Consider the following 25,936-nt stretch of genomic DNA (forward strand, 5'->3'; position numbering starts at 1 on the left):
GAAAATGTCCATACCACCTTTCTCAGAAACCCATTCCTTTGTGTGCAACGTGCGGCACTTTACTTACCGCAAGTTTGCGTCACGGAATCCGAAGCCTCCGTGGCGACAACAAGATCGGGCACTGCGCGCTTCACGAGGCGAGGGGGGGGGCCTCGCTCCTCCAAGGGGCGTGCGCGCAAAATTGGACCTCACCCTTTGCACGACGTACGACTCGTGCGCTCATCGCTGCTCGATGTCAGTGGGCCAGTTGAAATGCACCTCCCTAGGCCGTTAAATATCCCCACACCATTGTGTTCCTCTTAGCTCGGGGGGGGGGAGGGGGTTCGTAGATTCGTTGTTAATGTGTTTTCATTCAAAGCACGGCGCGTGTAAATCCCCGTGCGAAGGTACGGTGCTCTTAAGGACCAAAAGAGCCAGCCAAAGAGGGGTGGGATGGATCATCATTACGAGCGCGTCAACCGAAACGTGGACGGCCTCTCACGTGTATGGTGCGAGTAACGTGAAGACAGCGTTGACGACGTTGACGACGTTCACGACGTTGGGTTTCGGCAAAAAAAAGCCACACGCCCAATGTGGTCAACGTGTACAGACCGTCGAAGAGTCGTCGTTGTTGTTATTGTTTTTGTGGGTTGCCGTCTCGCGTCAAAGAAGACGTGAGTGTTGCTCTCTGTGTGTTTGTTATCTGGGACACGCGAGATAAGCCTACCATCAACTGTTGAGACAATTTACGACGTTGCACATTGGGCTCTTCCGTTAGCCAGCTTTGTCGTAAAACATTCTTCTGCAAAACATCGATCCAGAATTCCCAAAGGTTGATGGACTTCGATGTTAACGGCAGTGCCCGAGATATGAACGTCCGACTTACGGACATCCGCACTTACTTACTACCATGAGATGTTTTTATTAATTACCCATCACATCCGACTCACGTACAAATCGACTTACGAACGAGCCTCATGAATGTAACTCCTTCGCAAGTCGAGGACTGTCCGTATTTTTACTTCCCAGAAACACGTATATATATATTTAATACGTGCACAGTCTTTGTGTGCAAGGAATTGTACGGTTCCACCTGAAGACGGAAGCTTGTGTTGCTTCCGAAACGTCGTGATTTTTATTTTATTTAACTTTTATTAATTTTAATTTTTTACCTACGTGACTTTACCGAAAAAACCTAAGAATATGTATGTGTACGGTATGGTGTGTGTTTTTTCACATGTAATGACGTCCGGCACACGATATTTAGTTTACCAAGAGCCCTTATTGTGGCACGAGCAAGGTCATGAGCTTCCTAGTTGCAGGTCCAGACTCTATACCCTCTCCAGCGTCCCCGTTTCTTGTGATTCCCCAGGTACACCCCCACCCCCCCGAGGCCTCTTTCCTGAATCTTTTCCCGACCTATCTCCCCCAGCCAATCCTCATCCTCCTTATCCAACGGCTCTCAAGCGGCCCTCTCTCGATCAACCTTCGTTTCCTCCGCCTTGACGTTTGAATTTCTCCTACAATGCCTTATGAGGCTCTTATCTTAATCAATCGTCTTTGAGGCCTCCCTGCACCAATCAGAGGCCTTGATTGACTTCCTGGCTGCCCGTTTGCACGTGCACCATGTAAGGTAAGCGGTCTGTTGCCTCGGTCATTACACACACACACAATATCAAGAGCACTGGTTTTCGATATTGGCACAGTAGATGTATAAAAAAAGTGATTGGCCCAACATCGCAATCAGGATTTCCATGAAATAAAATAAACCGATTAGTTTCCCAGGAAGGTCTCACCGAGTCTCACGACTCATTCTCAGCAGCGTCTTGCATTTGGATGTTTGGCAATTCCATGAACGAGTGTTTGACTTTTTTTGTGGGATGATAAAGGAGGAGGATGAGGAACAAGCCAGCGTTCCCGGAGGAAACACCACGCATATGACGGAGGAGGTGACATTTCATCGCTGCAATGGCCAGGCCACATTGTAGCATCTTGATATCCCGTAAGTTGTCTCCTCTGTTATGCGTAGCCCTAGAAGATTAAGAGAAAAGATTGCACGCGCCCAATGTAACTGATGCTGTGACTCATTCCCTTAACCATCATTTTTCCTTCTATAAACAACTGGATGTTAGCATTTTTTGTGAATAATTGGCAGACATGCGGTCACCGTGGGCTATGTGTTTATATTTGTCCCTTTAATTGTACAAGACGCATGCGATGGGGTGGCGATGCAGAAACAAGGAACACAATAGTACAAAGAGTCCTACCAGGCACCAGCAATATAACTTATATAATTTATTAGAAGTACTGTATTCTCGATTTAAATGCAGGTACTATGCACATGACTGAGCGACCAGCTAAATGTGAACTTTTATTGAGCTATCTGAAATAAAATCCGAAATATTTATAACGACGATAACAAAAAATATATATATACCGTACAAAATAATTACAACAACACCTTACGTACATGGACATATAACATCGGGACTTTGCTTGTTTATTTATTTATTTAACCAGCCAATGTAAGCTCGACGAACACACATGGCAACATTGAATGTACATTTGTAATATAGGTATTGCACACATCACATCATAAAGGGTGTTGGGGGGTGGGGGTGGGGACGAGGGGGGAGGTGCCGCCCGGGGGGGAGCTCACGCGCCAACAAAAAAACCAAAACAACGAAAAAAATCCGAAGCATTTGCTCGGCTCGAAACGAAACGAAAGTCTCGCGGACGCAGCAATTCACGGGGCGTCAGAGGGCGACGAACGCGCATCAGCAGGGACAGCACGCGCGGGCTACCTGCTGCGTCACAATCATTAGCGGTGCGTTAAAATTCACCTCCTCGAGCGGACACAAACAAGAAAGTACACGGGGTACGATATATTAGCAGCAGTGCGCCTGTGTGGTCCGGGAGCGGAGTTAAGTCATTGGCAGGTGCCGCTATTGATTGAGGGAAGGTTGTTAACCAGGAAGGTAATAACTCTACTGTTAATTTTATTTTCGTGTTTGCTGACAATCTTCTTGGTTCTTTCGGTAAAGTCACGTAGAATGGAAATAATAAAATAATAAAAGATAATAAAATAATTCTCACATACACTTATTTTTCACACTGAAGTGTATGTGAGAATCATTTTATTATGTTTTATTTATTTTATTTTATTATTTCCATTCTACGTGACTTTACCGAAGGAACCAAGAAGATGAATCCCTGCAGTCACGAAAGCTTTAAATCGAAATTTGCTGAGAATGTTAGTTCAATTGAGTCACGCAGTTGTGCAGCCGTCGAGTGTGCAGGCGGTGCACCTGCGCAGGGGCCCACGGGATTCCTTTGGCACCAGGGCCCGTGGCGTATGGCCTGCCGCAGACTGTTGGGGCAAGTGCTGTTAGCGAGCACCTATGAAGGCCGGCACTGTGGCACACGAGGGGGTGGGTGGCGAGCACCACGCCCGATCGCCTTTGTCTCCCCAGTAGCGATGTTTACACAAGACACCAGGTACTCATTTAAGGCTAAGGTAACCTAGGGGAGGGCCAGGAACTGTTCAGATAATCGTCACTGGTTTTGGCCACGAGCGGGAATCGAACTCGGGTCTCCGGGTTCGTAGTGCAATGAGCTAACCGTTGCGCCACCGCTCCCCATGTAACGTCACTACATGGGGAGCGGCGTCACGAGATCACCCTTAAATTGAATAGGTGGGTTGCACCAGGCTCGGACATTCCACGTGTAAATGCATTTTGATCATCATTGCCTCGTGCCTGACATAGTTTGTATCCCACTGATCACGTTGCCGACTTGTGTAACAACATGTTCGGCTCACGTCTCCTTTAGTTGCACGGGATTACTTTGACATTGTTATTGTTGTTTGTTCCAATAACCGCACCAATTCCTGTTTCGCCAGGCATCTCCTTTCCCATTCGCATTTTGTAACCCGGTTCTCCATTGCATTTTTTTTTTACTTGGAAGTCTCAATGGGGCTCCCGGCCTGCCTGAATCATGAATCAAGATACTCACGCTTGCTCACAGCTCAGGTGGCAAGGTAACCACTTGTGAGAGCTGGGGGCTGGAAATCAAAAAGTGTTTACTGTGGTGGGGGTGGGGGGGGGGTTAGGCGACATTCACAAGAGTGGGATTAGGCTGACGAGCCTGGATGGAGAGTTTGAATAGTGGGAGGGCAGGGAGGGGTAGGAAAGCGCAGCAGCAGCAGCTCAGGAAACAAGGAGACGAGAAAGAGAGCCGTGAAGGGCTCGGCAAATAACATTCGCGGGCTCTTTAGGCGGAGGCAGGAGGAGAGGGCCGTTAAAGGAGCAAGGGGGCGACACAGCCGTGGTGGTGGTGGTGGGGTGGCCTTGGGGAAAGTGGAAGGTTTCGCAGTGTGGCGAGTGCCAATTGTCAACCCCTAACACCGTGACATGCAAGGCCGTCCTTAGGCTACGGAGAATCGGGGCGACTGCCCCGGGCCCAGCACTTGAGGGGGGGGGGGGAGCACAAAGTGGGGTTCGCCCCGAGCCCCGCACCCCCCCCCCCGCCACTATCCCTACGGACGGCCCTGGTGACACGGATGGAGTCGACAAATGGAGTTCTCGTCGGCGGGAGGAAAGTCACAGAGCACGGGTCACGAGTACGGACACCGAGAATCGTCACGCTCACGGCACAGCCATACCCCTGGATAGCTCGTGAAACTATGTAGGGCCACGGTGGGGTCATTCCACCCAACAAATACTGCATTGGCCACACTCACTGGATACATCGTGCACACCGAGCGGCAGGTTGCATTTCGAGTGTCACAAAAGCTGCAGTTTCTAGATTGAAGCCTAATAAGCCCACATTTTAATGTACACGCGTGTGTGTGTGTGTGTAAAAAAACATGTGTGCGACTAATGGGAGGGTGTGCATGTTAGGATAATATTCACGCAGATAGCCTACAAATCCCACGCAGCTGCTACTCACACCGATACTTACACCAATGCACATCGCACCGGTCAGTATCAACACTTTCAAAACATAGTGTGAACTTAGCAGCCAAACTTCCTTGAGCAATGTAGGCACCTTCCCATTGTTATGGTGGAGTATACCACACCATGCCATACCATGGCATGGCACAGTGGGATACCGTTAGAACAGATCTTTACGTTCGGGTGGTGATTTTACAACAACTATGAGATCTAGCAGAGGGAAAGAAGTGATGGCGAGGTGCGGTGGCATCAACGGCATTGGCCATCATCACGACCTCTTGACCTTCGGTTGATATGCATCAGACTATACAAATGATGCAACAGTTAAAAAAAAATCAAAACATCTCATTCTACCTGCAAGTATATGGGCTACCATGGCAATGATTACCAGCACAATCTGGCCTGCTTCCTGTCGGACAATTCAGATAAAACGTAAAAAGAAAGTGGTGCCCGGGTGGCTTGGAGGTCAGAGCGTTGAGCTGGCATCGCTGAGATCATGAGTTCGAATGCAGGGGACCACCATCAGATCGTACACCAAGTACTCAAGAATAGTGAGTAGCTGATCTCAGCCTAGTTACACATGACTGCACACAAAACAAACACCGTGACATTACATTTGCTCTGCGCGTCACTTGGATAAATACCAGCTCCGATAAATTAAATATCGGTTTGACCGACACATGCAGAGCGGCTGAGAAACTGCGGCCCTTTACCCTTTGGACCAGGGGGCCACTCGAATGGCATCCCAAGAAGTAGCGCTGTGATACCCACTTCTGCGGGGGCCACGTCCCAACACGAAGCGATGCAAACGCGATATATCCGCTTTCACGGCCCGACGCCGAAAACACAATCGGGATGTATTTTTTTTTATGGGGGAGGGGAATGTTAAAAGAAGGAAAAGAACATGAGAACAACAAAACAAAAAGGCCCCCCACCCCCCACCTTCCGCCATTCCCCGACCACGTTGACTGCTGGCAAGCGGTGCCCAGGAGACCTGGCCGCAGCTTTTCATCTGCCCACTTTCTCACGTGGCGTTGCTGACACCGCCCGCACACACGTGCGTCGTTTCCACGGGCATTTCTCATCAAAGCGCGGCCCCCGCACGCGGCTCACATTGTGCACCGCCACCGCGGCGGTTACGAGCCCGAGGGCGCTTGCCTCCGTGAGCCACTGCACATCCCATTCCACCGGCGTTGCCATTGTTTACGGAAAATGTTGCCCTAATCTTTGATAACCTACATAATGGGGCATTATTATTTTTACGGTTAATATTGTTGTTGAGCACACGCTCAAATAAGCATTTAGTCTTCATTGCAGAGTTTGACCTAATTTGTCGTTTTGTGCCGTAGAGTCGCCAATAAATAATTTTCACAGAAGCGACTCTGGAATGTATTGTAGACATTTGGCTACCTGTTGATTGTTACCGAACGCCGACTATTTTAGATGTGTACGCGTAACATTTGTTACGTGTCCTTAGTGCCGTTCCCCGTGCTATCAGTGAAGGGCTCTTGCCTATCACACCGGGGCAACCCAGCAGTGTTCGTTTGACAGGCCACGCTCTGCTGATGCCACTCAGAGAAGTCTAAACCAGTTCGGAGTTTGCCTGCTTTCACAAATGCTGGCCGGAAAACACTGCTGACAAAATTCCCCAATGTTGATTGATGGACTAATAACACATATTTCATGTATCCTTCATCTACACGTGGAGGCCCAGACCATTGTCCGTAATTCTATCATGTGCGCCTAAGGCATTTCACCTTTTATTTTCGTTTATTATATATTTTTTTCGCGTTGTGCAATTATACGGACAGTCAGGCGGACGCAGTGGGAATCTCTTTGCAACTCAACGTGACACTTGAATGGCGATGGGGGGGGTACAAGGTACAACCACTCCTTGCCTGCCTGCCGAACCACTTTGATCCCGTGGTTTTGATCGCTAATTGGGCCAACAGGAGCGATTGCGTAATCCCAACAAGCAGCACTCTTTCCCCTGGGCTATCAGTTCACGGGAGCGGCCGAGTGCTCGAGGATGAGTGTGTATACGCATTGTGCGGTGGGCGCGCGTGTAGGCGCGTGCGTGCGGAAAGAGCGCCCATATTTGAGAGCGATAGGGCCTTCCGTTTGAAAGTCACTTGGCCAAAATCGTAGCTGGCGCTCAGTGTCGCGAGGCTCTTCTCGCCGAGTGCTCGCGTTAGGGCCACGCCAGAGGCAGTGATTACAACGGAAACCTCGCCGGACACGGTAAAGCACAGCCACCACCAGCCACAACCTCAATCCCCACCCCACCAACAACATTACAAAGAGTGCCCCTTGTTCCATAATCTTACCCTGTTTGTGACCCTCCTCCCCAAACCCTATTGCCCTCCCTTTTATCCCACAAGCCCATCCCCTCCTCCCAAAACCTCAAGAGAGGCCAAGTCTTGGCAATACATTTATACATTCACAACGAGAAAAAAAACCCATAGTATGATATTAATGTATAACGCGGGTGGGTTACAGGGACGTGCGAATTAACACATATGTACACAAAGACGCGTCGGTGCGTAACAATGACAGCGGTACTCTTAAAGATGAGGTAGTCAATAGCACGTACTGCAAACTCGATATCGCGATAAAACGAGAGCGGGGGTCGAGTAAGGGACACGAGGGGGGATGGGGGGGGGGGGCAGCGGGGGGGGGGGGCTAATTTCAAACACCTGGGTCCCACACACCGGCCTGTGAAAAGTCATCTCGCCAAAGTGGGTGGCGGGTAAGTTACTGACCGCGATGATCCGTGCTGTCGACAAGTCCGTGCCGGGGTTTTTAACACTCCAGATAACTCGTGCGACTGAGTTTCATCGATTCCATGGGGCCGGCAAACTCAAGTCGACTCGAGTCGATGGTGAAGTCGGCCTCATTTCTCCCAGAACTCAAGCAGGACAGATGCCTCAACTCGAGTTACGTGCCTCGCGGAAACCACCTGGTACACGAGCTATCAGCAAATCGTTGGCCGTGGGTTTCGCTCACCGCTGGAGCCGGCAGTCAATCGGCGCAGAGACTCACGAAGGCACGGGCAGTGGGAAATTCAACCGGTAGCGGTCGTTCGCTGCAAGTGCTGATGGGACCCAGTGATTTTACATAAACGCCATTAGGCGTTAGTGCTAGAACTAGGGGCAAGCAAGGGGATCCGCAGGGAAGATGGACTCTCTCTCTACTACTGCCAATGGCTGCAACACAATTGCAGAATAAATAAGAGCACGTGGGTCGGAAACTCACCTCGACGCAAAATTCACGATAAATGTTCAGTTGGTTTTTGATGCGCATCCGCTTGTCGTCGTGACGGGCACGCGCATATTAACAGGGGGTGTAACGATGCATCGATTCGCCGATTTACATTGGATCTGCGGCTCGACTGTTTTTTTTTTTGATTCGTACACGCTGTATATAATTGGTTCACGCGACCTCCGTACAGCCGCAAGAGGCTGCTACATTCCCCGCGATGTAATTGTGTTTTTTTAAATTGAATCCAATCGTGACGGTGAATTGTGGCGATGAATCTTAACGCGATGAAGGGGGGGGGGAGGGGGGCGGGGGTGATCGTTACACCCACTGCTTGACTATTACCACATCAAGGGGGCAGCCGCCCAGCGCAACACAAGTGCACTCAGACTGCGCACAGTGACTTTTCAACACGAACGCGGCATCTGATGATTGCAACAAATTCCGTCTTAAAATCAAATTCCCCCCCCTCCCCCCGGCACCAAAAAAACAACTCCTCATTCAACGTATTGCAACAGGATGACGCTGCTTTCCACATCGATAAATGTAGATACCGTGTTTCTCTGGATTCTAAGATGCTCCAGAAAGTAATACGCACCGCAAATCTGTGCACGGTGTCAATAAAGTTATGCAAATTTGGTGACAAAGACAAATATCCCCCATGTAGACTTAGAAGACTGTTGGGGCAAGTGCTGTTAGCGAGCACCTATGAAGGCCGGAACGGCACACGAGGGGGTGGGTAGCCAGCTCCATTCGCGGCCGCCTTTGTCTCCTTAGTGCCAATGTTTACAAACCGCACTGTGTGCTCTCATTTGAGGCTGAGTCGATCCAGGGGAGGCCCAGGACCGGTACAGATAATCGTCACCGGTGTTGGCCGTGAGCGGGAATCGAACTCTGGATGCAGGGTTCGTAGCGCAGCGTAGCGCTAACCGCTGCACCGCCGCTCCCACAAATTTGGTGTGACATACACACACGCCAACACACAGCCACGGCATTACGGGGTGCACCTGCAAGATTTGCTTTTAAAATACAGGGCGGGAGAAAAAAAAAGTGCGTCTCATAATCCAGATAATACAACGTTACGTGGGAATGATCATTTGCCATAAGCACGTTGTGCCTGTGCGTTATGTACAGGGCTGTATTTAAAGTATACTTCGCAATAAATCTGAACAACAACAACACGAGTTCTATGTTTTGTGCCTTTTTTACGCAAACAAGTGATTAACAGGACAACAGTCTAATTTTAACGCAACTTGACTCCTTTAAAAAAACAAAAAGTCTTTTGCACACTCAGTTTACTATTGCTTGACAAAGCCAGACTCGCGACTCAACGAAGCATATGTGACGATCAGGGTACAGGTTACATTTTGAACAGTGTAATTACGCAACGCCAGATAATACTAAATCCCAGATGCATTCTGAATGTTTTCGCGACATCGAATGAGTCATGTTTAGCGAACCGTTCCATGAAGATTTCTTGTGCGTGTCGGTGTCTGTGTTGTTCTGAAGAAGTTTTTTAAGTGCTTCAAGCAGTGTGAGTGTCCACGGACATCACACGAGTTCTTTGTTTTATGTCCGCATTCGCTTTAATCAGAATTATGAAAAATAAAACTCGCACAAACTCACGCGCGCATACACGCACACACGCATCGCTCACACGCATCGCTCACACGCATCGCTCACACGCATTGCTCACACAATCGAAGACAAAGATCCCCCGTGTAGCTTTAACAGACTGTTGGGGCAAGTGCTGTTAGCGAGCACCTATGAAGGCCAGAACGGTACTCGAGGGGGTGGGTGGCCAGCACCACGCCCGGCCGCCTTTGTCTCCCCAGTGGCGATGTTTACACACCGTACCAGGTAATCATTTGAGGCTGAGTCGATCTAGGAGGAGGCCCAGGACCGGTTCAGATAATCGTCACTGGTGTTGGCCGTGAGCTGGAATCGAACTCGGGTCGCCGGGTTCGTAGTGCAGCGCGCTAACCGCTACACCACCGCTCCCCACACGCATCGCTCACACGCGCGCACACACACACGCCGTTCACACGCAAAGATGCCTCGCCCATGCACGCATGTTTTGATTCACATTCCGTGAAGCACCCGTATTACATGCTCTTAAAGAGAAAACGTGGGACCGCCTAAATGTCCAACACGTGGGTATGAATTATTTTGTATGTATGTATGTTGAACGTCTTTCGCGCCGTACGTAGCCAACCGTGTTACTCGGAGGTGGAACGGTTGGTTGGATTTCTCCGCCTCTCGCATCAAAGTTAGCCGCAAGGGATATTCAAATCTGGAATTTCGACTTTGACGGCATACAATGGCCAAAGGCTTGCCCGTTGGGAGACGTCACGTCCCGCGCGAGCCGGTTCCACTTTTTGAAACTCACACACGCGGATTCAGACATCGAACCCCCTCCCATCTAAGGACACATTAACTTGGTACAAACATTTTTAGAAATTGCAGATGATGTCCTCCTCCGGCTCCATGAGCAGACCTCTCGGATCCAAATCTCGTCGACATGTGCGTGATTAATCAGCGACGAACAACAACCGCGCGCACGCAGCCGTGCCGCGTGAGTACGCTCAACCTGACCCCTGCTGAGAAAGTCCATTCCCCGTCTCCTCCCGGTGAACCCCCAATACCCCCTAACCCTCGCTCGAATTGTATTAATAGATTCATTAATTAGGCCCAGATCACACACACAAAAGTGCCGTTTTGCTGTAAGCGAGCACCCGCTAAAGGTGAGTGGTTAGTTCAGCACGGCGCCCGACCGCCTTTGCCTCTCCAGTGGTGATGATGTTGGCACAACGCACCGTTGCAGGCTAAGACGACCTAGTTGTGGGACACGCCGGACAGGTTCGGATGCCGCCGCCCACTTTGTTGATGATGGCCGTGAGTGGAGCCCCACGTGGCCGCTAAAGTTGGCATCACGGCGCAGCGTCGCCACGACTCCACCAACCCGTTGTAGCGGGGACACGCGCTCGCTTTACGATCAACAACGCACGCTTCTGATTAGCTCACAGAAACAAAAACACGCGGTGCGGTTAGATTGGAGACCTTAAACAAATCTCCAACTCACCCCGACTGCTATTAAACACTGTACGTTTCCACAGCTGTTTTACAGCAGCAGGTCAAGCGGCGCGGGTATGTACAGCTTTGTGGAATTCTCTCCCTCCAGGCTACTCTGCTTTCTCCTCCCCACAGAAGCCTGCTGTGCTCGAGACTTGTGGCTCCGAGGGCAGCCTGCGGCGCCAGCTGTCTGCTGCTGCTACAGCTGCCGGTGCTGCCGGGACAGCGGCTGGGCACGAAGCTCTCTCTCTGTCTGTCTCTGTGCTATCGAGATGACACACTCGACGGTTGTGGCATCACGAAAAGGCCTGCAAGGGAGGAAACCAGACTCGTAAGGCTGTAGAGAATTCTATACTATCGCGGTAATAATTGAAACCAGAGGGAAAATATCTACATATGTGAACCATGCAGCCCCCCCCCTCCCCACATCACTCTCCTGCCCAGCCCCCAACGCCGCTTGGCGCATAAACTTGTTTTTTTTTGTCGAGCTGCCAACAAACGGTGCCAGTCGCAAACGGAGCCTCAGCCTCGAACACGTGGACACCGTCGTGCCTCTGCGGCCCTTGCAGCAGCCGCCGCCGCGAGGGTCTGCCGGTTGCACGCCAAGCGGCGATGGTCTGTCCGCTGTCTCTGAGCTTCGCGACGAGTGGGGCGACGGACCGAGCAAAAAAGTGCAGAGGCACGCGGGGAGGGCCGTGCCGCGACCGCGAGCGACGCCGCGGCGCGTAACGAGGCAGCCGGCATTCACGGTGGGCCTCCCGTAACGGCCACCTCTGACCTCTTTGGGTCGACACTCTCTTCACATTCAAAACGGTCATGGCTGTGGCCTGGCTCACTCCTGGGGAGGAGGAGACCCTGCGGGGGGGAGGTGAGGGGGGTTGCACGCCCCCCTCTTTGAGGGAGAGGCAGCCCAAAGTGATCTGCTCTCAATTTTCAAATTGCTGGCCACGACGACGCAACACGCGAGAGTTAACTGCGGTCAAGGCTCGCCGTCCTCCCTCGTTATTCTTATTATTTAATAATTTTGAAGCGGCAGGAACACAACAGAAAGGGGTGCAGTGTTCGGCGACTTGTTTTGGAACACGCCTGTTCGCTGCACGCACGCGCGCAATCGGGGATCAGATCGCACCCCCCGCCCCCCCCCCACCTCCGGCGCTCGCTTCCCGCCACCTCCGCGGCAAAACTTGGGCCGCGTTCGTCCAACGAATTACGGCAACAGGGGCGAGGGCTCAACACGACCTTTGCCGAGCTGTCTCGGCAAGCCCTCGCGTTTCTAAACGGTGGTCCTCGACCCACCCCCCCTCCCTCCCCCCTCGCGTCGTCACCTCCGTGGGCCGCCACCCGGTCACCCTTCGGCCGGCCTAGTCTTGGGCGCCTTCTCGTTGCGCTCCAGGCTCTGCTCGCTGCTGCTGCTGTTGCTCGTGCGGCTGTCGTGCCGCCCGTCCCCCAGGGACGCCTTGCCGTTGCTGAAGGCGCCCGGGGTGCGTGCTGCGAACGCGAGCTGCGAGGCGCGGGAGCCCCCGCTCCCCCCCGCACCTCCTCCGTTGGGGGTCAGGCGGTCGCCGGTGCGCCGCCGCCGCTGCTGCTCCTCGGCGGCGCACGACGCGAGGCTCCCGGCGCGCCTCCTGGGAGCGGAGTGCCTGCTCAGCGCCGAGCAGCCGAAGAGGAGGCGCTTGAAGGCCTTCCGGAAGTCGGGGCTCCGGCAGTAGATGAACGGGTTGAAGGCCGAGTTGATGTAGCCTAGCCAGTTGAAGAAGAAGAACAGCTTCTTGTCGACGCACGTCTTGCAGAACGCCTTGATGATGTTGGAGATGAAGAAGGGCAGCCAGCAGATGGTGAAGGTGCCCATGATGATGCCGAGAGTCTTGATGGCTTTCTGCTCCTTCATGGAGACGACGCGAGAGGTGCGCCGCTTCGACAGGCGCCTGGGGATCGCTCCGCCGCCGTCGCCCGCCGCGGCCCCCACGCCGCCGGCGGACACCTCGTAGAAGCGGCCCTCGTTCTTGTCGATCTTGCGCAGCTGCTTCTTGGCCTCCTGGAAGACGCGGCCGTACACGAACACCATGACGATGAGCGGCACGTAGAAGGACACGACGGACGAGACGATGGCGTAGGGCGCGTTGGTGATGAAGTCGCAGCAGTCCTGGTTCTTGTAGCACTGCGTCGCCTCCACGTCGGCGTTGTCGCGCCACCACAGCATCTGGATGGGCAGGAAGGAGATGAGCGCCGAGATGCTCCACACGACGACGACGATGAGGCGGGCGCGCGCCTTCGTCAGCAGCTGCTTGTAGCGCAGCGGCGCAGTGATGGCCAGGTAGCGGTCGAGCGCCACCACGCAGAGCGTCTCGATGCTCGCCGTCACGCAGAGCACGTCCACCGACGTCCACAGCTCGCACGCCGACGAGCCGTGCGTCCACACGTTGTCCGTCACCACGAGCCCGGCGCTGGGCGGCACCACCAGCACGCCCATGACCAGGTCGGCGCACGACAGCGACACGATGAAGCAGTTGGTGACCGTCTGCAGGCGCTTGAAGCGCGCTATCGCCAGGATGACGAGCGAGTTGCCCAGCACGATGATGAGCATGATGAGGGCCATGAGGAAGCCCATGCCGATGGCCCACGACTGCGTGTAGCCGGTGGCGCTCGCTGTCTCGTTGGCCAGGCCGTCGTCCGCGCTCTGGTTGTGAGCGATACTGCCGCCGCTGTCGTTGCTCGAGGAGGAGGAGTTGACACGGTGCTCCATGGCCGTGCGCCTCCTCGGTGCGGGCGGGAGTGGCGCGTGGCACGCGCGCATCGGCGAGGGCCCTCCTCCTCGCGCCTAGGCCCGAGGGGACCTCGTGCCGCCACCCGCGGCCCTTTGGGGCGAGGGATCGGGGGGGGGGGGGGGTCAGAGATGGTGGGGGGGGGAGGGGGAAGTGAGAATTAAAAAGACGTTTCTCACGACGTAGAGCCAAGTTAGGACCAAATCACCCGGAACGCGCCGGATCTCGCCACATCCCGGACGCTAAGCAGAGTTGAGTCTGGATAGGCCCTTGGATGGGCGACCATCCTATACAAGTCGACGCGGGGCTATGTGGTGGGTAGTCCAGTGCAGCAACATCCGCTGTTGTGCTGTACTTCCATGCGCCGCCGTCTCGCCGCTGACACCAACCCTTTCTGACCAGCCTGGTGAAGTCAAACAAGACCCACGGCCCTCCACGGTGTGTAGAGGGCCTCGCCCAGCAGTGGATTGACCACAACGGCCACGCACGTATCACAATCAATGAACACGCGTTCGCGCACATTCGCACGCCGTTCATGTCGCTGAGAGAAAGGCAATGGGCACAGTATGGCATTCGTATGAATGGGATCTGCACAAGTTTAGACTTTAAAACAACCCCAGGTTGCCACCAATCACCAGTGGCATGTCTGTAGTAGAAAGTAAAATCCGGGTTTAATTTAATCCGGGTCTTCTCTGGGCAGCATTCTGGGAAGATAGTTTTTTCCCTGCACCCAGCATGCAACATCCAGTACACCTACTCGCCAAGACCGTGGCTACTCGTCGCGCGCCTACTTCAAGTCTGCCAGCGACCCGAACAAACGTTCGGTGAGCAATGCAAGCTCTGAGCAGAGCTATTGCAAACATTTACACTCGGAAGCTCGCGTCGCGACGCTGTCCAAAAGGGAGGTTTTGGGGGAAGGAAGCAATTTGAAGCGATAGTCTTCACGGGGTCACCGCGTTCATAATGGCCACCACGTCACCGGCGACTTCACCCGTCGCCGCACGCGAGCGGTGCGGCGCGCGCCGCTTAAACCCGCGCGTCGCTCGCGACAACGGAGCGTGCGCGTCGCCCCCCTGGGGCCGCTCTTGCCGGAGAGTGGGGCGTACAAAGAAAAAATTAACCCGTAAAAAGTTTTTCACTATAAATCCTTTATATGCGTGGCATCGGTTTTATTTTATTATTCATTTCTGTTTTCTTGAGTAAGAGTTTCATTTTTATCACATTGGTATTTTAAATAAAATATGAATTCTTTTTTTTCCTAAAAAGTGGAAAATTTCCACGAAAATAAATTGTCACGCACAACGAGTCTGTGTGCAAAATGTCAGCTCGATTGGATCACGGGAAGTGGGTTAAAAAACGACCGAAAGATTTGCACGGTCGTAAGCGTGCAAGCAAGTGAACTTAATATAAAGGATTTAAAAAAAGCAACCGTGGGGGTGCGGCCACAGTCGATCTCAAGCTGATTTTAAAGAAAAGCCAAACGCCAAATGGAAAAGGAGCAAAGGATGTGGGCCGCTGTTGTCCACTAGCACGGTCGGCTGCATGCGGCGCGTACGTCGAGCGTGCGTTCTGCCCTGATTCTTTCACTCCCTGTGCCGATGAGGACAGTGATGAAGCCCCTGCTCACACACTTTCTTGACTAAACTACACGGATTCAAAAGGGGGCGCTTAGTCTTCTGCAGGAGGAATGGGGGGGCGGGGTAGCACTCATCTCCCTCCAGCAGCCCCCCCTCCCATCAACCCGACGCCATGCGCTACGAACCCAGCGCCCCGAGTTCGGTTCCCGCTCACGGCTACCAACACCAGTGACGGTTGTCTGAACCAGTCATGGGCCATCCCCTAGGTCGCCTCAGCCTCAAATGAGTACCTGGTGCGCTGTGTAAACATCGCCACTGGGGAGACAAAGGCGGCCGGTCATGATCCTGGTCACCCACCCCCTCGTGTGCCATGCCGACCTTCATAGGTGCTCCTTAACAGCACTTGCCCCAAAAGTATGTTTTAAGGCTATAAGGGGGATATTTGTCTTTGTGTGTGCGCGCGCGCACATACACACGCCCGCACGAACACATAAAAGCTCTCAATTTGAGATTTAATTTTTAACGGCTTTTCTTCAGCGAGATTAGCGGCCTTAAAGGCATTTTAAATGAGGGATTAGGGGGTCTGCCTGCGTGGCTCGGAGGCGGGTTTCCCCCGAATGCACAGCCCCTGTCGCATTGCATGGCTACCCTCTCAAATATCCAATCATCAAATCAAATAATTAGTGCTCTGGGTATTCTCGAAAGGCCATCGCGTAGGTTCTGCGTTTCACCGTTTCACAGATGAGGATATCGGTAGGCTGCAGCAGTTTCGCAGTCGGGGGGGGTGGGGGGGTGGGGGGTGGGGGGGTGGGGGGGCAACGTTGCTATATTGGTTCCACCCCATTAGGTAATTACGGAGTGATTTTTAAACGTGGGAAATTTGGGCCACGTGGTGACGGCCACACACGCGGCCGAATTAATTTCGAATAACGTCACGGGATCTTTCACGTCCGCTGTGAAGCAGATCGCGCGTATTTGTTTGTTTGTTTACAATTAATAACTCCGTGGTATTAACCGGGGCGGCCGCTGTGTTCGAACCGCAAACCTCGGCAACAAGCTGCGAACGCGCGATTGTTCTCGTCACCCCCAGGTGGTCCGTTATAACAAAACTCGCACCCTTTTGGAACTGAGGGTTCGTGACTCACGGAGGCTGCCACCGTCTCCCACAATCCAATAGCCGCGTGGCGCCCAAGAGGCGGCAGTACAGAAAGTAGGTTACCTGACCTGTCTGCGTTGGATCTTTGAGGCATTCGTCATGGGGTTGTCCTCCGGGATTGCTCAAAGGTTTTTCTCGCACGCCCGAACATTCATGACAATACGATCCCCCAAACGTGCCAGTGTAATGGGACGCTTCTGGACGAAGTAAAAAAAAAGAGTCTTAAATTGGGTCTGGGAACTTGATCGGTGAACTTGAATTCTCTGTGCAAACCAATACCGGTACTGAAAAGTGAACCGCAATGTGGAAGAAGCCCTGCAGGTTAATAACACTACAGTATTATTATTTATTATTCATTCATGCCTTGGGCCGAAAGTGACGAATGAGGCAGGCAGACACGTGGCACAACACAGCCACGCGTGCGCGGCCGCCGTGTTGATGAAACTCCCCACGTAGTTTGAAAATCTATTTAAATAACAAAGACAAAGATCCCTCATTTAGCCTTGACAGACTGTTGGGGCAGGTGCCGTTAGCGAGCACCTATGAAGGCCGGCATGGCAGACCAGGGGGTGGGTGGCCAGCACCACGCTCGACCGCCTTTGTATCCCCAGTAGCGATGTTTACGCACCGCACTAGGTACTAATTTGAGGCTGAGTCGACCTACGGGAGTCCCAGGACCGGTTCAGATTTTTTGTCATGCGGTTGGTCGCGAGCGGGAATCGAATTCGGGTCACTGGGTTCGTCGCGCAGCGTGCTAACCGCTAAATTTAATAACGCCCACAACTCGCACACAACTCACACACACGTGTGCGTTTGGCAATATTCACTGTGTATTGGTGAGCGTAGCGGTGATGGCGTCGTAAACTGTGCCACCAAGATTTCGATTCCCAGACGCGGCACAAGTGGTTGGCAAGCGATGTCAGAGACAGTGTTGCCCTCCTCCCCCCCCCCCCCGTCTCAACAGGCACTTAACAGCGTGGTGACGTACGGTTAAACATTATTAGGTGGTGGAGTCGTTGGTTAGAGGGCGCGACTCCGAACCGGCGGGTTTGCGAGTTCAATTCCAGGTTTTGGGTTCGTGACCCCTTAGCATCTTCCTCCCGCTGTAGCAATCGGGGGAGGACGCAAAAAGCATCGAGTCTCGTCTAGATCTCCTCGGCCCCGTCATTGGGTTTCATTCACTGAGAGCTTTTAAGAGGAAATCCTTCCCAAGTTTTTTTGAGCAGAAAACCACTTGAATTTGATTTTTGTTGTTGTTGGTCGCAACACGTAAAAAACACAACAACAGTGCGTCACAGGGCACTCCGGGACAGACATATCCGTTCGCAAGGTGAACAGGGTTTGTTTTTGATCTTCACAGCAGTGTTGTGGCCACTCAAGACGTGGTGTTTTTTGCTTATTGCAGTGACAAACTACAGGTGGAGGACAGGTGCGCAGCTCACGTGGCAGACAGCGATAGTCCCTCTTGCGTTGCCACGGTCACGCGTGGGAGTGCTATTCCCGGCTATGCCATGCTCTATACATTCACTTGGCTATGCCCGCTATGCCAGGCTCTGTGGATTCACTTGGCCGTCACTGCGATATTGTGCAAGAGTTCGTGCATATTTGTACTGTGTACTAACATCGCCACAGTAATGTCGGATGTTAAACAGCAGCAACGACACGTACACAAAGCTCACAAAGACAAAAAAAAGATCTACCTTATAGCCTAAACAGACAGTACGGTTAAGCGCTGTGATCGAGCAGTGGTGTGAACTCCACATTCCTATGGCGGCAACAGTCTATCCATACACGACGTGGTGCCGCCGCTTGCTCGAGGCGGCGCGAAACAGCGACGAGCGATGCCAGCGGACGAGGGGGCGGCATGGCCAAACGAACCTCGCTCACTCAATTTTGGCTGAGTCGACCTACGGGAGATCCCCCCCCCCCCACCCCGAGACCGGTTCAGACATTCTAGATTTGAAGCTTTCGTGACTGCAAGGATTCACTCTTAGGTTTTTTCGGTAAAGTCACGTAGGTAACAAAATAAATAATAAAAGATAAATAATACAAATAATAGAATAAATAATAGAAATAAAATAATAAATCACGACGTTTCGGAGGCAACACCTGAAGACGGAAGCTTGTGTTGCCTCCGAAACGTCGTGATTTATAATTTTATTTCTATTATTTATTCTATTATTTTTATTATTTATCTTTTATTATTTATTTTTTACCTACGTGACTTTTCCGAAAAAACCTAAGAGTACGGTTCAGACATCACTTGCCGCTCGCGCTTGCGGCCGTGGCCGGACATGGAACGCGGCTCCACGAGGTTTCTTAGCGCGGCGCTGCGAACCGGCGCGTGACTGCTCCGCACGTGCACGTGTACTAAAGGCAAAGACAAAGAAGCCCCCCCCCCCGCCTCCCGGTTGGGGCAAGTGCTGTTCGCGAGCACCTATGAAGACCCACACGGCACACGAAGGGGGTTGGGTGGCCAGCACCGCGTCCGGCCGCCTTTGTCTTCCCCGGCTTCGGTCGCTACTCACTTTAAGGGGATGTCGTTCCCGGCGTGACCGCCCGACATTGCGCCGAGTTCGCCGGCTAAGGGGTGCAGGAGGAGGAGAAGGCTCTTTCCGTCAGCAGTGGCGCGAGTGAGCAATTGCAGTGGCTGCGCCTTTAACAAAGCTGTCAATCCAGACGGCTTAGCCCGTGTTCTTGCGCAGGGAAATTGAGTTTTCAGGTCCATACGGCGTACAGCCGTTTCAATACGGACAAACAAAAACGTGTCTATTTGTTTGTGTTTCTCCCTTGTGATGGGACTTTGTAGATGAACGTTGAGATCTACAAGGGGCGCGGGGGTGATCAATAAGGTCTGAATTGGTCTGTACTCAGTGAGGGCACTGATAAGGGGTTGACAGGTTTGCTTTACCATTTTCACCTTGCCCATTGAAGGCTGAGTCGACATTGGCCACGCCAACGGCGGGGTAGGGACACCACTCCGCTTCTCCGGCATGAGTGACGCCAACCCTTCGGGATGGAACGCTGCGGGTGACTTTACGTACGTTGACGTGCGTAAAAGCGTTGTTCCGGAAGGGCTAAAAGAAAGCTGCCATGTTTTCTTGTTGTTGTTGCACAAATAGATCGGAGTGCACGCTCATCTTCGCGGCAGCGGCTTTTTGGCGAACCGTCGAACAAAGACGGCGGCCACCGCATCGCGCGGCGCTTTCACACGCGCTTCTGCGGCCGTCTGGAACGCTCCTCCTTCCGATGTTTGGAAGCCACTGGAGCCATGCACTTTTAAGTCATCTCGATTGCAAACTCATTTCTTTAGAAGTGCTTCGTGCGTTTAGTTTGCTGTCCTTCCCCCGCACATCCGATTGGCACGGTTGGTTACGTGCGGTGCGAAAGAAGTTCAACATGCATACGACTAGAACATTCAAAAGACCGAAGGTTTCGCATTTGGACCCGCGCGCAGACAGCTTGGTTCATGCCCATAGGGCAGGGTCATTCTGAAGTTCCAAATTCACTCAGGTCTGGCGTTCTCACCACTTTAAATATACCATCCCCGTCACTTAACCAAGTTATACTTCCCTCCCTGGAGTGTGACTGTAAAGCCGATAGAAAGAGGTCGCATCCCGCTAAAGGTTACTTTGTGCATATAAACACAAAGACAAATATCCTCCCCACACCCCCCGTAGTAGCATTTATAATATTGTTGGGGCCAAGTTTTGTTGGCAAGCAGCTATTGAGGCTGGTTCAGCGCACGAGCGTGTGAATGTGGTCAGCATCGCGCCCGGTCGCCTTTGTCTCTCCGCAGTCGGGCGCTCATCGAAGGCCGATCCTCCAGCGAAGAGCGCCAACGTTCCAGGTCAGATGTCACTCGCTAGCGATGTCAGCCGTGGCCGGGAAATCGAATCGAGGTGCCCGGGGTTGGCAGCGCAGCGCGCTAACCCCGGTGCCACGGCACCCCCAGCAGGCACCGACAATGAGCACGTCTGGCTACGTACGGTGCTAAAGAGGTTCAACGTACATAACACGTTGAACACAAACACTCGTCCGTTAGCAAAGGCTTCCGTGAAGCGCCACGGAAGTTAGCAAGCCGGGGTTAAGTACTGCTGTTAGCAAGCACCTATTAAGGTATGCACGGCACTTGAAACGAAGCGGCGGCGTGACCCACACCACGCCCGGCTGCCTTTGTGTTCCCCATTGCCGATATTCGGACGTTTGTCACACGAACTACAGCAGCACACCACACAAAGACTCCCCCGTGTAGCCTAAACAGACTCTTGGGAACAAGTGCTGTTGGCGAGCACCGGCGAAGACCAACACGGCACATGTATCCCCATTGCTAATGTTTACACACCACACCAGGTACCAATTTGACCGCCACTGGTGTTGGTCGTGAGCGGAAACGTTACACTACCGCTCCCACACACACCGTGTCACACACACACACCGTGTCACACACACACCGTGTCACACACACAGAAGCACACACACACATACCGTGTCACACACACACACAAGCACACACACAGAAGCACACACACACACTGTGTCACACACACACACACAGAAGTACACACACACACACACCGTGTCACACACAGAAGCACACACACACACCGTGTCACACACACACGCACTCCGGTCCCGTGTGTACGGCGACAAAAGGCGGCGCTTTAGCCACCCCTTCTCGGTTGCCCTCCCCTGGGAAATTAAACCCACATCAGGCGCACCGCGAGAGGTGAAGGACAACTCAGCAATTACAACGCACGCGGCCGCATTGAGACAACGGGGAAGAAGGGGGGGGTGCCGAGAGACGCCGTTTAGGGGTCTATGCAGACCCGCTGTGCTTATCTACTGCGGGGGGGAGGCGCTCGCCTTGCTCCCCGGAGTGCTCAATCGAGAAGAGCACTGTGCGCCTAAGGCTTACTACATTTTCGGTAAATAGACTCATTCATTTATAGAAGCACCCCCCTCCCCCGCTCGCCCGCCCGCTCCCCCACCAAAACGAACTGTCAAAAGATCGGTAAATATCGATGCGTTCCAGCGATCGGGAATCGATGCGAAAACGGCGGTGGGTTAACAGCGTTTATGCATTGGCCAAAACAATGATTGCTCCAGTTGAACACCGGACGCCAGCTCAAGTGAGGGTCACTCCACGCGCGTCTCGCTTTGCGCGGCTCGGCTGCTATCGTTCCCCTCCGCGTTCGCAACCCCCCTCCCCCCCCCCAGCACGCGCGGCGAAACGTCGGACAATCGTTGCCGAAGTCGATTGCGACGCGCGGCTACAACCCTTCGAAAAAGCCGTCGGAGTTGAATCCAAAGTGTCGGCAAGCGAAGAGCGCAGCGCGGGGGTTTCACAACGGGGCACGCGTGCCAGCCACGATAAGCGGTGCCGATGGCCCCCCCTGATGATTTCCCGCTGATAAAAAAAACAAAACGAAGAAACGCGCTTTCATAACGGCCGAGATACATTGGATGTAAATAGCGCGCGCGTGCGCGACTGCGTCTGAACCGCGCAAACAAGCGCGGCTAACGTCGAGAGGCATTTGCCCGACAGCAGCACGGAAGCGTCCGTAGCTCATGAACTCCGCACGTGACCGCGTGTTCTCGCCCACAAATAACATTTGGACAGGACGTGCGTTACGGAGACGGTCGCTTAATTTGCGAACTGCGCGGTTGTTAGGAAATGTACGCCGTGGATCAACAGGCGACTTGTTTGTGGACAAGTTGCTGACATCTCCGTCAGCAGCCTTAAATTAGTACCTGGTGCGGTGTGTAAAAGGCGGTCGGGCGTGGTGCTGGCCACCCACCCCCTCGTTCGTGTACCGTTCCGGCCTCCATAGGTGCTCGCTAACAGCACTTGCTCCTACAGTCTGTTAAGGCTATACGGGGGATCTTTGTCTTTTTTGTGTGCGTGCGTGTGTGTGCGTGTATTGTGGCGTTTCGCCATTGCCGGCGGCGCTGTCGTTTATAACGTCGCGTTTGTCCGGATATCGCTCCAAATGATTCGTGGAATTTGTTCACTGCGCCGCCTCTTAATGCACAGCAACGGTTAAACGCATCGTACCCGATGTGCCATACGGCGCACACATGTGTGATGCTGTAAACACACACACACACGTGGGGTCAAGACGTTGTCATAGCATGAGCTCCTCGCACGTGTTCAACTGTACCTCATCGTCATCATCAGCCACGGGCATTCCAATGCTGAGTGAAGGATTCCCCCGAATCCACGATTTAATAATCCACTTGGCACCCGCACACGCACATTCTCGGTGGATGTCCTGTGGGACGCTTTGAATTCGTATATATGTACAGCGTGCATGCTGAACTTCGTTCGTACCGTAAGTAGCCAACTGTGCTAATCGGAGGCGTTGTCCTTACAACAACACAATGGCCTGTAACGCAGAGATGGGCTGAGTTCCCTGGCTGTTAGTCTGAAAATGCGCACTTTGCCCTTTTTCGTGACAGATAAACCGAGATAAAAGCCCATTTGCGGCGCGCCTTGTGCAACTTTGCTCACATGCGATCAACACAAATGTTGCCTCCAAGCTCTGCTGGTTGTCGCCAAGCCGAAAACATTGCAAATATTACGAATACTAATGCCGATTATTTTACGCAGAAAAGCATCAACCGAATCCGAAAATCGACACTTTCAGTCGGGTTCCGCGGCTACGTGGAGATGCGTGGTCAGTTCCATTCACGAGAATTTGGCTTCGTGTGCGAGGAAGTCAGAAACAAAAACATGATGAATCCAGAGAAAACCCATCGCGCTGTATCTAGGAAGGTGGCACTCAGCGCTGCCACCTCCTGGTCACCTCGAAGCTCCAACCAATAGCAGTTGGTGGCCACCCTTCTCAGCAACAACGAGGCACAACGCTGTTGGAGCCTTCGAGATCCGACAGGAGCTTTTTGCACATTTGTGGCGATTAATGTCGATCTATCGTGCGCGAGTGCGTCCGCGTATGTATGTTGAACTTCGTTCGCGCCGTACGCAGCCAACGGTGCTAATCGGAGGTACGTGTGTGAGTGGGTGCGTGTGTGAATGTGTGCGTGGACTATTGGGTTCATGTGCGAGTGTGTGAGTGTGCGCGTGGGTGCGTGTGCGAGTGGGTAAGTGTGTGAGTGGGTGCGTGTGCGAGTGGGTGAGTTTGTGAGTGGGTGAGTTTGTGAGTGGGTGCATGTGTGAGTGGGTGCGTGTGTGAGTGGGTGAGTGGGTGCATGTGTGAGTGGGTGAGTGGGTGCATGTGTGAGTGGGTGCGTGTGCGAGTGGGTGAGTTTGTGAGTGGGTGAGTTTGTGAGTGGGTGCGTGTGTGAGTGGGTGAGTGTGTGAGTGGGTGCATGTGTGAGTCGGTGAGTGTGTGAGTGGGTGCGTGTGTGAGTGGGTGAGTGGGTGAGTGTGTGAGTGGGTCCGTGTGTGAGTGGGTGAGTTTGTGAGTGGGGGCGTGTGCGCGTGGACGAGTGGGTGCGTGTGAGAGTGGGAACGTGTGTGAGTGGGTGAGTGTGTGAGTGGGTGAGTGTGTGAGTGGGTCCGTGTGTGAGTGGGTGAGTGTGTGAGTGGGTGAGTGTGTGAGTGGGTGCGTGTGCGCGTGGACGGGTGGGTGCGTGTGTGAGTGTGTGCGAGTGGGTTCGTGTGTGCGTGGACGAGTGGGTTCGTGTGAGAGTGGGTACGTGTGTGAGTGAGTGTGTGTGTGGACTAGTGGGTGAGTGTGTGCGTGTGCGAGTGGTTGTGTGCGTGGACTAGTGGGTGCGTCTGGGAGTGGGTGCGTGTGTGAAGTGGTTGAGTGTGTGAGTGGGTGTGTGCGTGGACTAGTGGGTTCGTATGTGCGTGTGTGCGAGTGCGTGCGAGTGGATAAGTAGGTAAGTCAGTGAGTGAGTTCGTGCGAGTGAACGCGTCGATAAGTGGGCGAGTGCGTGCATGTATATATGCACGTATAAGTGCGTATGTGGGTGAGTGGATGATAAGTGGGTGCGCATGTGTGTGAGCGTGCATGGGTTCGTGGGCTACTGTGTGTGTGTGGGCACATGGGAGAGTAAGTGCGTGAGAAAGAACGCGCCGCTACAAAACTCGAAAAGCGACCCCACCTTAGCTGTGTTCCCGGCAGCGGCATGTGATCACCGCGGTCACCTCGCTGATAACGAGTTCAGGGTGGCTCCACCTGGACGTTGTGGTGGTGGTGGAAGCAGCAGCAGCAGCAGCAGCGACAACTGCAGTAGGATCGGCAGCAGGCAGTAGTAATAGTCCGATATGATTCGTTTGAAATTTCAATACATTCGTCGAGTAAATCGTAGAGCAGTCGTAGAAGACGGATAGGCAACACAAACACTAACAAAAAAAAATAACTCGCTCGAGCAACAAAAACAAAAACAACAACAACTTCAGTCCCAGGTGCGCTTCATCGCAAGTTGGTGTCTCGACGACATCGAACTCTGCTCACGCGCGCGGTGCGGTGCGAGTCGAGCGGCAGCGCACGCGGCTCTGGGCGACGATGATGACGGGGAGTGCGCTCTGGTCTCTCCCGCGACGGGGCGTGTGCGCGTGTGAGCCCCCCTCCAGGGCTGCCCGGACCCGCACGGAAGAGTTCCATCTATTCAGTGCGTCACAGCCAATCAGATTGGCGTGGGCGAGTCGAGGGAGCGATACGGAGGGGGGAAAGGGTGGGTGGGTGGATGGCTGGCTGGCTGCTGCTTTTTTTTTGCGAGTGGTGGCGATGTTGGATTAATGACGGGTGGTGTACGGTGGAGGATGGGAGGGGGGCTGTGTCCAGTTGTGATAGCGGGGAGGCGGTGCCTTGCTGTGAGAGCACGCGGTCCGTCAGGGTTAATTGCAGCTTGCCAGCCACGTGGAGGAGTTCTGGCTCGGTGTGCATGTTTGTTTAAGGGAAATAGTGGGAAGCGGAGATATTTTTTTTAACACGTACATACGCTCATTATAATCGTCGTCAGTCATGGTCAATTCACTGGACGATCCTCCGACGCACCGATCCACCGAGTTGATTTCACGGCATCCATCCGCACCGGTGGACGAACGCGTCGCTGCCACTCGCTGCCACTCTGTCGTCATTCAAGACCATCGTCCATCATCTGTTCGAGCGACGTGTCCTGCTCGACGCCCAGGCTCGCTTACTTTCTGACGAGTTTGTATGTTATCTCATCCACGTATTCATCTTTCGCTCTCTCAGTGGG

The 25,936-nt window shown here is 53.2% G+C and overlaps 1 protein-coding gene across 1 annotated transcript; it reads right to left on the reverse strand.

The window, feature by feature from the left end:
* Nucleotides 1–4,509: 4,509 nt before the first annotated feature.
* On the reverse strand, nt 4,510–25,288 carry LOC144717581 (beta-1 adrenergic receptor-like). Its single transcript, XM_078593041.1, has 2 exons — nt 24,836–25,288; nt 4,510–14,119 (listed from the first exon to the last, which is right to left on the reverse strand). The coding sequence occupies exon 2, from the start codon at nt 14,056–14,058 to the stop codon at nt 12,610–12,612; it is 1,449 nt and encodes a 482-aa protein (XP_078449167.1). The 5' UTR covers nt 14,059–14,119; nt 24,836–25,288; the 3' UTR covers nt 4,510–12,609.
* Between the last annotated feature and the right edge of the window lie 648 nt (nt 25,289–25,936).

Source organism: Lampetra planeri, chromosome 4 (assembly GCF_965212315.1).
Source record: "Lampetra planeri chromosome 4, kcLamPlan1.2.h2, whole genome shotgun sequence".
Lineage (NCBI taxonomy): Eukaryota > Metazoa > Chordata > Hyperoartia > Petromyzontiformes > Petromyzontidae > Lampetra > Lampetra planeri.